Source organism: Alosa alosa, chromosome 7, assembly GCF_017589495.1.
Source record: "Alosa alosa isolate M-15738 ecotype Scorff River chromosome 7, AALO_Geno_1.1, whole genome shotgun sequence".
Lineage (NCBI taxonomy): Eukaryota > Metazoa > Chordata > Actinopteri > Clupeiformes > Clupeidae > Alosa > Alosa alosa.
Genome location: NC_063195.1, coordinates 11,104,454 through 11,115,377, shown reverse-complemented (window position 1 = coordinate 11,115,377; position 10,924 = coordinate 11,104,454). Strand labels below are relative to the sequence as shown.

The 10,924-nt window shown below is 40.8% G+C and overlaps 1 protein-coding gene across 1 annotated transcript in view; it reads right to left on the bottom strand.

Annotated features, from left to right (window-relative positions):
• Positions 1 to 208: 208 nt before the first annotated feature.
• LOC125297769 (Fc receptor-like A) overlaps positions 209 to 10,924 on the bottom strand; it is a gene marked incomplete at its 3' end in the record, with an annotated part of 44,347 nt that continues 33,631 nt past the window's right edge. Inside the window, exons 6-7 of the mRNA XM_048248229.1 lie at positions 5,255 to 5,521; positions 209 to 279 (exon numbers count right to left, since the gene is read on the bottom strand). Of these exons, the coding sequence (XP_048104186.1) occupies positions 209 to 279; positions 5,255 to 5,521 (338 nt within the window). The remainder of the gene's footprint in view (positions 280 to 5,254; positions 5,522 to 10,924) is intronic.

Sequence of the window (10,924 nt, the reverse complement as noted above, 5' to 3'; positions counted from 1 at the left end):
ACACACACCTACCTTTGACATCAAGAGTTAATTTCCCGCTTGGTTGTGATTCTGTGGGTCTGTCTCTCCTCTCCCCCTGACACCAGTACTGGCCCATATGAGACTTAGTAGCTCTATTGATGGTGAAGGTGTTTCCCTCAGACACTGGGGTTCTCCTGGACCCCTTATACCACGTATATATCCAGCCACTGTGAGACGCTATCACACACTTTAGAGTGACCGTCTCTCCAGTGAACACAGGACTCTTGGGTTCTACAGTCACTGTAGCCAAAGGCAGCTCTGCAGAGGAGTAGATGGAGAGAACAAGGAGCAAAGGAGAATGAATATGAACTGTTCTCATTACATTAAGACCTTTAGTAACAATATAGTAAACATGTCCATGTAATATATCAGTATATATAGTATATAGTATAAGTATAAATACTATTTTGATCCTGTGAGGGAATTTTGGTCTCTGCATTTATCCCAATCTGTGAATTAGTGAAATACACTCAGCACACAGTGAACAAACAGTGAGGTGAAGCACAAACTAATCCCTGTGCAGTGAGCTGCCTGCAACAACAGCAGTGAGGGGTTAGGTGCCTTGCTCAAGGTCACTTCAGCCGTGCCTACTGGTCGGGGTTCGAACCAGCAACCCTCTGGTTACAAGTCCGAAACACTAACCAGTAGGCCACAGCTGCCCACTTATCAGTACACAATGCTGACATGGCACCTTTTGTATTCTGTTAAGCACTTTGCACTCGGCACTTTAATCACTTGCCTCATGTGATGTCAGGTGTTCAATTAGTATGGGCTGCTAGGTACCTGTCTTTTGTCTGAGGAAGGGCAGTGTGCCCCGAAACGTCACATGTGGTGAATTAAAAAGAATTATTGGCGCTCTAGTGTGCAGACTTTTTTGTCATTTTTATTGTCGCTTTTTGAGTCCAGCACCTACTTTTTAACATTCAGATGTGCGCACCCTCTTCTACATTATTTGTGGCGGGTTACCAGCAAACAATGTTTAATGCATTAACTCAAGACCTCAAACGTTTTCTAAACAATAAAAACAGAAAGGATGCAGCAGGCAGCCAATGTAGAAGAGTAATTTCCAGTGGAAGAACAAAATGCTGAATGAAGCCCAAAGCTATGAAGGCATATCTGGCAAGTTGTTATTTTATGAAGACGTAAATGGTTGAGCTATATGTCAAGTTTACAAGAGACATAATGCGTGAGCATGCCACACTATCCAGGGAAGCGCTCACACAGCTGTGGTAGCGGGGCCAGGAGGATTACTGTCAGCGCATGGCTTTCTATAAAATTCTTCAACAGAAGCCTTATTATGACCACTGCGCAGCGAAGCGGCGGTCATATAGGTTTAGTCAGAATTTTTTTTTTTTTTTTTTTTTTTTTTTTTCGCATGCCCAAATTTCCGTCAATGATGCCCGGGACACTGAAAGACCGGGGTAGACGAAACTTGGTGGGCATGTAACTCCATATGGATAGCATGGAACCATCGTTTTTCGTTTTGATCTGTAGCCCCCACGCTGGACTGCACCCCCCGAAAGGAGGGTAGGGCAGACACAGTTTTCTGTGAATATCTCGAGAACCGTAGGGTTTAGGAGGACCATTTTTTTTTGTATGTTGATCTCAAAGGGCCATGTCAACCCATTCCATAACCACTCATTTCATGTATAGCGCCACCTAGTTAAACACAAAAAGTAAAAATGAGGTGTTGTAATCGCGAGGTATCTGTGACCTAACATGGTCAAAACTGCACGAAATTGGAAGTGTAGGATCATTATGACACCCTCTGAATGCACGCCAAGTTTCGTGGAATTCCGTTCATGGGGGGCCACACAATAAATTAATTTATGTTACTATACACCAACTGGCCTGTAGGTGGCTGGAGACAGTTTTCTGTGAATATATCGAGAACCGTAGGGCCTAGGAGGTCCACCTTTTTTTTGTATGTTGGTCTTAAGGGGGCATGTCAACCCATCTCATTACCACTTATTTCATGTATAGTGCCACCTAGTTAAAAATTAAAAAGCAAAAAAATAGGTGTTTTCATCACAATATCTCTGGCTGACATGGTCAAAACTGCACGAAATTGAAAGTGTAGGATCATTATGACACCCTCCGAATGCATGCCAAGTTTTGTGAACTTTCGTTCATGGGGGGCCTTACAATAAAGTAATTTATGTGTACATTTAGTGACCGTACACCAACAAGGATTCCCGGGACACTGAAAGACCGGGGTACACGAAACTTGGTGGGCATGTAACCCCACATGGATAGCATGGAACCATCGTTTTTCGTTTTAATCTGTAGCCCCCACGCTGTACTGGATCCCCCGAAAGGAGGGTAGGGCAGACACAGTTTTCTGTGAATATCTTGAGAACCGTAGGGCCTAGGATGACCAATTTTTTCTGTATGTTTGCTTCCAGGGGTCATGTTAACCCATTCCATGTGCACACATGTGCATAAACAGATACACACGCACACACATACATTCACAGTAATCATACGTATGACACATACTCACACAGTAGACATATGTACGCATGCATGCACATGCACAAACACACATACGCAGGCAAACACACAAGCACGCACACACACACACACACACACACACACACCCACACACATAAACATGAACGTGTACACGCACACATGTACACAATTCAAGAATTTCTCAGAATTATGAACAGGCAAGATGGGGGTGGGGTTGTATAAAATGAATTTTACATGTGAAATCTATGAACTAATCATGTTTTGGTACTTGTTGTCTAGCAGATACCAGTGAGAATTGAGTGTGGATAATGCAATTTAGTGAGACAGTTAGAATCATATAGGCCTTTCAGCGTGATTTCTTTTTGATTTTTGTGGAAAAAATGTGCTGGACTGGGCGGCGGTCATATTTTGTACCGCTCTGCGGTACATCTAGTTAAATAAAGGCCTGCCTCAAATGCAGGCTTGCTCAAATAAAGGCCTGTGGTTTGTGCAGCCTATAGTAAGTAGGCTAAATAACAGACCCGCCACAATATGCAGTATGATGATTTTTTACGAGCAAGATGTTTTTGGTGCCCTACGCGCACTGCATGTTCTTAAATAACAATGAAATATCATCAGTAATAATCAACCATTATTTTGTGTAAATGGGATATGCATTGGGTTAGACACCAGGGGCCATATTCACAAAGCCTTTTATCTTACCACTAGGAGTACTCCTAAATAGCAATAAAATATTTTAGCTAGAAGTTTTTCTTATTAAGTTATTCACAAAGCCTTTCAGACCTACTCTTAGTAAGGAAAAATGACCACTCCTAAACTAAGAGTGAGTCTTTGTTGCTATGGATGACGTCATTACTCATGCACGAGCTTGACTGAAGTGACCACCTTGATTGGCTGATGATTGTAACACGGGCATGATTCCAGACACCTCCCTTACGATGATGAGTGACAGGTCTGAGAATGCGTGCGCTACACAAGGACAGAAGATGATGAATAACTGAATAAAAAGGCCTAGCCTAAATGAATCAAGAGTAAGGCAAAATAAATAGCTTAATGAAACATATGGATTGATGCAGAATCTTTGTAACATTATCAAATTAATCTATTACTATGCCTATGCCTATTTTTGCAAAGAGGAGAACATTTTAATTTGATTCACAATAACATTACATTTAATTTACATGTTGACAATGAGTTGCCTAGTTTTGGTTGTTGTTGGTGGCGTTATTGCATGTTAGTTATGCCTACGATGCAAAATTGCTTCCTCGCGATTGGAAGCTCTTTTAGCCACAGGATTTCAAAACATGGCGAAATGCCACAAAACACGGTTTGTGAATAGGTCTGTGAGTTATGAGTCCTTTCGACTTCTTTTAAGCGGTCACAGAGGTGAAAAGGTGTGATTTGTTGGGGGCAGGGCCGGATTAAAAATTCATAGACACCTGGGCACAAATGTCTGATGCCCCCCCTATATTGTGAAGATTTTTCTTGCCATCTAAGGCACGAGCGCATCTGTAGCCCGTTTGTTTACAACTAAAATTATATTTAATTAAACTGCTTATAGGCTATGCCGAAATGGTCTTCAAGCAATATAACCATACAAACACGCGGCCTGCACTCATTGTTTCAAAAGGAGTAATTTCGGCTTTGTCGGAACTGGACATTGTAGGCTACGGAAAAATAAACTTCCAAAACTAACGAAAAATATTTATCAGCCCTAGTAGGCTACGCCAATCAGCTATTACTGTAACACCTTCCCCCTAGCCCTGGTGAGTGGGGTGTCGCTATAATGCGTGTGAAATAGCACCATTGAGTAGCCTATGCAAATAGCCTTAAAATCCTTAAACCTGAGAGAGGAGGAAAAGGGCACGTGCGGGTAGGCCCGAAACTTTAGGAAATCGATTAAAAATAGGATTTCAGTCCCTTCCAGTAAAAAAAGTCATCCAATAAAGATGTAAATTAGGTAAATAATGCAACCTTAATGAAACCGAACTCTGGGATTTATTTGAACATTTATTTTGAAGTGTTTCAGTTGATTTGATGTCAGATTTACATGATTCAAATGTCCCTACTAAGGCAGGCTACTTGCTGTAGGGTTTATTTTTTGCTTCCTAAGCCCAAGTAATGTATCCATAGCCTACCATTCAAATATGTGTTTCGAAAACCCAAACTGACTTTTTCATAATTTTTTTTAGTCATTAGTAAAACAAAAGCAAACAGTTTATGTTTATGAACACAGTTTGTAATGATCAATTCTGAGCTGCGTGACATCTGCTGCAGCTCTAATTATGAAAAGCCCAATATGCGAAAATTCCAATATGCGCTGACTGCAAAATAGGAAAGACAAAAGCGTGAGTACACAAAGTCAATTGCGCTGGGACACAAAATAGAGCCCTCTATCTGCATTTTGGAACATCCAATTTATTTTTCAGCTCTTTCCCTTGTTTGCAAAGATTTCTCTGGATTCTCTGAATGTTTAATACTATTATGTCCTGTAGATGATTAACTCCCCAAATATGTCACAATTTCATGTTAAGAAGCATTAAAATAACATTGTTTCATCATTTGTGCGCACAAGTTTACACAGAGTGATGAATACCCCAAAATCTTTACTTCTAATTTTACACAATGTCCCAACTTATTCTGTTGTAGATGTATAACTTGATTGGTGATTGGCTCTGTTACATATCAATAGATACTGGGTCAAAGACATTTGTGCATGCGCGCGCACACACACACACACAAACACCCATGCACCTACCTTTGATATCAAGAGTTGTTTTCCCGCTTGGTTCTGATGATGTGGGTCTGTCTCTCCTCTCCCCCTGACACCAGTACTGGCCCTTATGAGACTCAGTAGCTCCATTGATGGTAATGGTGTTTCCCTCAGACACTGGGGTTCTGCTGGACCCCTTATACCACTTATATGTCCAGTCACTGAGAGACGCTATCACACACTTCAGAGAGACCGTCTCTCCAGTGAACACAGGACTCTGGGGCTCTACAGTCACTGTAGCCAAAGGCGACTCTGCAGAGGATTAGATGGAGAGAACAAGGAGCAAAGGAGAATAAATATGAATTGTTCTCATTACATTAAGACCTTGGTAACAATATCATAACCATGTCCATGTAATATTTCCCTTATGTATCAGTATACAATGCTGACATGGTACCTTTTGTATACTATTTCCCTTTCAGTTAGACAACACAATCATACAAAAAACCTTCCACTGTAATCTGAACAGTGTTTCTGTACAATGAGTTTGCTGCTCCTCTCTCTCACTCCACATCATGAATGCAAGCAATCAAGGGGGTAGTCATTGGTCTATTTCCTCTACTTCATTCACTTGTGTACTGGTACTGGCCAGCTCGATCATGGAGGGAAATGGTGATGGCTTGACTTCCCCCATTGTAAATGGAATATCTGTTTGTATACCAGTGATACCAAGAGCACTCTGTGTACTCTGCGATGTCACACTTCAAAGTGAATTCATCTCCAGGGTAATATGAACACTCATTGAGATTTTGAGTTACTGTATTCTATGGTGGTCTAACTGTTATGTTTGTTTTACTTTCATTAACCCTTTACCTGCCAAAGTTCAGAATTGCGACAGACAATGCCACTGATTAAAACAGACAATATATCTAGGGCTGAAACGATTCATCGAGTTACTCGATTAACTCGATTACAAAAATTGCTCGAGGCAAAAACTCTGTCTCGAAGTCTCGTTAAATTCCTATGACATGCACTATACGTGCAGGGATCTGATTGTTCCACACGGACCGTTGTTCAGGAAGCACACCACTAGTGCGTGATACATTCTGAATTTAGCTTTACTGTCTATGGAATGTTAGTTGGCGCGATGGCGGAGTCAAGATGTCCATAAATGGCAGAGAATGTCTTAAGTTTTGGGATCATTACGTACTCAAAGACGAAAAGAACAAGCATCTGAATCGAAAACATCCACTCCATGCTGTTTCACCAAGCATCGCTGAAACAATCAATAAAGGATCAATAAAGTATCTATCAATATATCTGTCTATCTATCTACGTAGCCTATACATTGATGTTCGCTGATTTAGTGATGCATACTGTATTTATAGCGATGTCGTGATATGATGTTTAGCTTTGATGTTTTTAAGTAGCAAACTTTCACATTCAATTGCAAGAGTATGCCCCTCATCTTGTCTCGCTCACTCTCCCTCACGCACGACACGCGTGCACACACGCACACACACACACACACACACACACACACATGCACACACACACACACACACAGGTTGCTAGGTTACCATAGCAAATAGGCTCACCCCAGAAATGATTACAGTAGTAGCCTAATGGTAAAATTATTTGTTAGTTGCCTAATGGTATATAGGCTATTTTTTAGTAGCCTAATGGTAAAATTATTTGTTAGTAGCCTAATGATAAATGCTGCAGGTGTAAAAATCTACATAAAACAGATATTTCCTTTGATGTCAGGTCTAGATTACAGCATGAAACTTGTTGTGCATATTAATACATTAAATTGCTTTCCCTCTTCTCCCTCCCAGCACTTTACAACATAGTACGGACAGCTTTGTTTGCCCAGCTCAGTCATGCACAAAAGGCTGCAATTTTACAGACAGCATTTTGAACATTATTTAATTGTTGGCACTGACACTTATAAACACTAAATGGGTAAATAAACTAGATGTACCGCAGAGCGGTACAAAATATGACCGCCGCCCAGTCCAGCACATTTTTTCCACAAAAAGAAATCACGCTGAAAGGCCTATATGATTCTAACTGTCTCACTAAATTGCATTATCCACACTCAATTCTCACTGGTATCTGCTAGACAACAAGTACCAAAACATGATTAGTTCATAGATTTCACATGTAAAATTAATTTTATACAACCCCACCTCCATCTTGCCTGTTCATAATTCTGAGAAATTCTTGATTGTTTGTGTTATGTTTATGGTGTGTGTGTGTGCGTGTGCGTGCGTGCGTGCTTGTGCCTGCGTATGTGCCTGTGCATGCAAGCGTACATATGTCTACTATGTGAGTATGTGTCATACGTATGATTACTGTGAATGTATGTGTGTGTGTGTGTGTATCTGTTTGTGCACTTGTGCACATGAAATGGGTTAACATGACCCCTGGAGGCAAACATACGGAAAAAAATGGTCATCCTAGGCCCTACAGTTCTCAAGATATTCACAGAGAACTGTGTCTGCCCTACCCTCCTTTCGGGGGGTCCAGTCCAGCGGGGGGGCTACAGATCAAAACAAAAAGCGATGGTTCCATGTTATCCATGTGGGGTTACATGCCCACAAAGTTTCGTGTACCCCGGTCTTTCAGTGTCCCGGGAATCCTTGTTGGTGTACGGTCACTAAATGTACACATACATTATTTTATTGTAAGGCCCCCCATGAACGAAAGTCCACGAAACTTGGCATGCATTCGGAGGGTGTCATAATGATCCTACACTTTCAATTTCGTGCAGTTTTGACCATGTCAGCCAGAGATATTGTGATGAAAACACCTAATGTTTTGCTTTTAATTTTTTAACTAGGTGGCTTATACATGAAATAAGTGTTAATGGGATAGGGTTGACATGCCCCCTTAAGACCAACATACAAAAAAAGGTGGACCTCCTAGGCCCTACGGTTCTCGAGATATTCACAGAAAACTGTCTCCGGCCACCTACAGGCCAGTTGGTGTATAGTAACATAAATTAATTTATTGTGTTGCCCCCCATGAACGGAATTCAACGAAACTTGGCGTGCATTCAGAGGGTGTCATAATGATCCTACACTTCCAATTCCGTGCAGTTTTGACTATGTTAGATCACAGATACCTGCGATTACAACACCTCATTTTTACTTTTTTGTGTTTAACTAGGTGGCGCTATACATGAAATGAGTGGTTATGGAATGGGTTGACATGGCCCTTTGAGATCAACATACAAAAAAATGGTCCTCCTAAACCCTACGGTTCTCGAGATATTCACAGAAAACTGTGTCTGCCCTTCCCTCCTTTCGGGGGGTCCAGTACAGCGGGGGGGCTACAGATCAAAACGAAAAAAGGAGGTTCCATGCTATCCATGTGGGGTTACATGCCCACCAAGTTTCGTGTACCCCGGTCTTACAGTGTCCCGGAATCCTTGACGGAAATTTGGACATGCGAAAAAAAAAAAAAAAAATCTGACTAAACCTATATGACCGCCGCTTCGATGCGCGGCGGTCATAAATAATCCTGTTTAGAGTAAATATGATCATTAATTGTGGTGCTAACCACAGGCCTAACCTGACTCTCGCCAGATGAATTTTGTTGCGCCTAGCTCCCCCTATCTCCACTCACATCCATCTGGGATCGCTTTCGTTGAGAGTGATTTCGGCACCAGATTTTATGGTAGAGCGCAGGACGCAGGGCGGGTGTTTCATAGATGTGACGTAGTGTAGAAGCGACTGTGAGGCTGTTCTCAGCGTCACGGGATGGTTTCGATGTGAGTGGTTGAAGTAGCACGTCAATAGATGACTGACAAGTGGCTTATCCAATCATATGCAAGGATTTTTGATAAGGCCCAGGCTTCTGAAACACCACTCCAATGGATCGATCCCAGATGGATGAGTGGAGCTAAGCGGAACGAAATTCATCTGGTGAGAGTCAGGTTAGCTAGGGCCACCCAGAAAGTGAAAAATCACACATGCCATCAACATTTTTTAGGACTTTGGTGACCCACCTCTCAGCCAAACAGTAAGGAATATTGATTCTGCCTCCAGAATTGTATAGTACAGGTGACCATGAACTACCACACCAATTTCCAAGACACCACACGCAAACCGTTTGAGATACTGACCTGAAACTTCAGATTTCTTTTGTTTTTTAACAAAAAAGGCATATATTCACCGCTTTTCAGCAAAATCTGAGAGGTGTCATGTACATGGGTGGCTGAGTTGGCGTGGAATGACCCAATATTTTGTTTACCAAGCTCAATTCTGAGTTCTAAGCGGCATAATCAGCATTTTAACATAAAATAGAAAAATTAAAGTAATATAGTAAAATTATTTTTTCCCTAAATTGGGTTGATTTCAAAAGTAATCACTAAAAACAAATAAAAGTGTTCTCTAAATACATGTTTGAGTATTAAAGAAACCATACTATAGTTTATTAACACATTTAATGAGAACATGATTACAGTTAACATGTAATAAATTTGGATATTCTAATCAAAACACAACCATATTTTTATTGCTAACTTAGTCACTCATGTGGTGTTTAATGCATTTCATCACAATAACAAGTTGCACAGATAACCTTCGACTCAGAATATATCCTAGAGGACATATGAACTCCGATAGCGTGAATAAGCCAGTAAGCCATCAGAAATGCATCTATTGTACCGTCAGCAACAACCGTAGCCCGGTAGAAACCAGACCCTTCTCTGTCGTTCTAGTAACACTAGATTTGGTATGTGTGCTTGCCTCCATACTTGGCTTGATAATGTGCTCTTCTAATATGCCATTGAGCAGCATCACTTGTTGGTGGTAGAGCCATCCTCAACATCTAGAAAACAGAGTGGCTCTGGCATAGTGTTGTCACAATACCAAATTATGACTTTGATACAATACCTGCCATGAATATCTTGATACTCGATACTGAAACGATATCCAAATCCTAAAATATCTGGAAAAGAAAGGACACAGGCCTCCTCCAAGTATGTATTGAGTCATTTGTGTTGAATTTGGTGCACTTTTGGTCAATTCTGGGTTTTAAACTTCTAAACTTCCTACATAATTACTATTTTTGTAGTCAGTAAAATAGTAGTTTGTGTGTGATTTAAGTTCTTTATTGTTTGTTATAGCTCATTTATATTGTGTGGTGTATTTTAATAAATTACCTTTAAATAGCCAAAGTAGGCTGGTCGTAGGTGTTCAAATTACTGCATGCAAATCACTTAATGCTATGAAGAAGAGCCTAATCTTTAGGCCATCTGATGTAGGCTACCCTAGGCTTCCCGTGCTTATGGGATTTCTTTGACAGTTGCAAAGGGAAAAGAGTGAATATATCTTCTTTGCTCCCAGTGTAATTTAATAAGTATGTTTCAACCACTCAGGTCTTAATCAGATAGGCCTACACCATATCTGTTGCAATATCTGTGTGCATTCCTACATTAGGTCTATTTCTTTGATAGTTAACATCATTTGCTACTACATAACAAATACCAAATAACAATACAAAAGTTTTTTGCAAACATTCCTGCATACTTCTTAAATGTGCTACAGTCAGATGGGTGTCCTAAAGACATAACTAGATCTTGAGCATCTATTACCAGTGTTGAATGAGCAGTTTTTGCAGTGATCACTACTGGACATTCCACATTGCTAGACAGCACTTGAGTGAGGATGACTTATTATCACTTTACAAATAACCATCGCTATC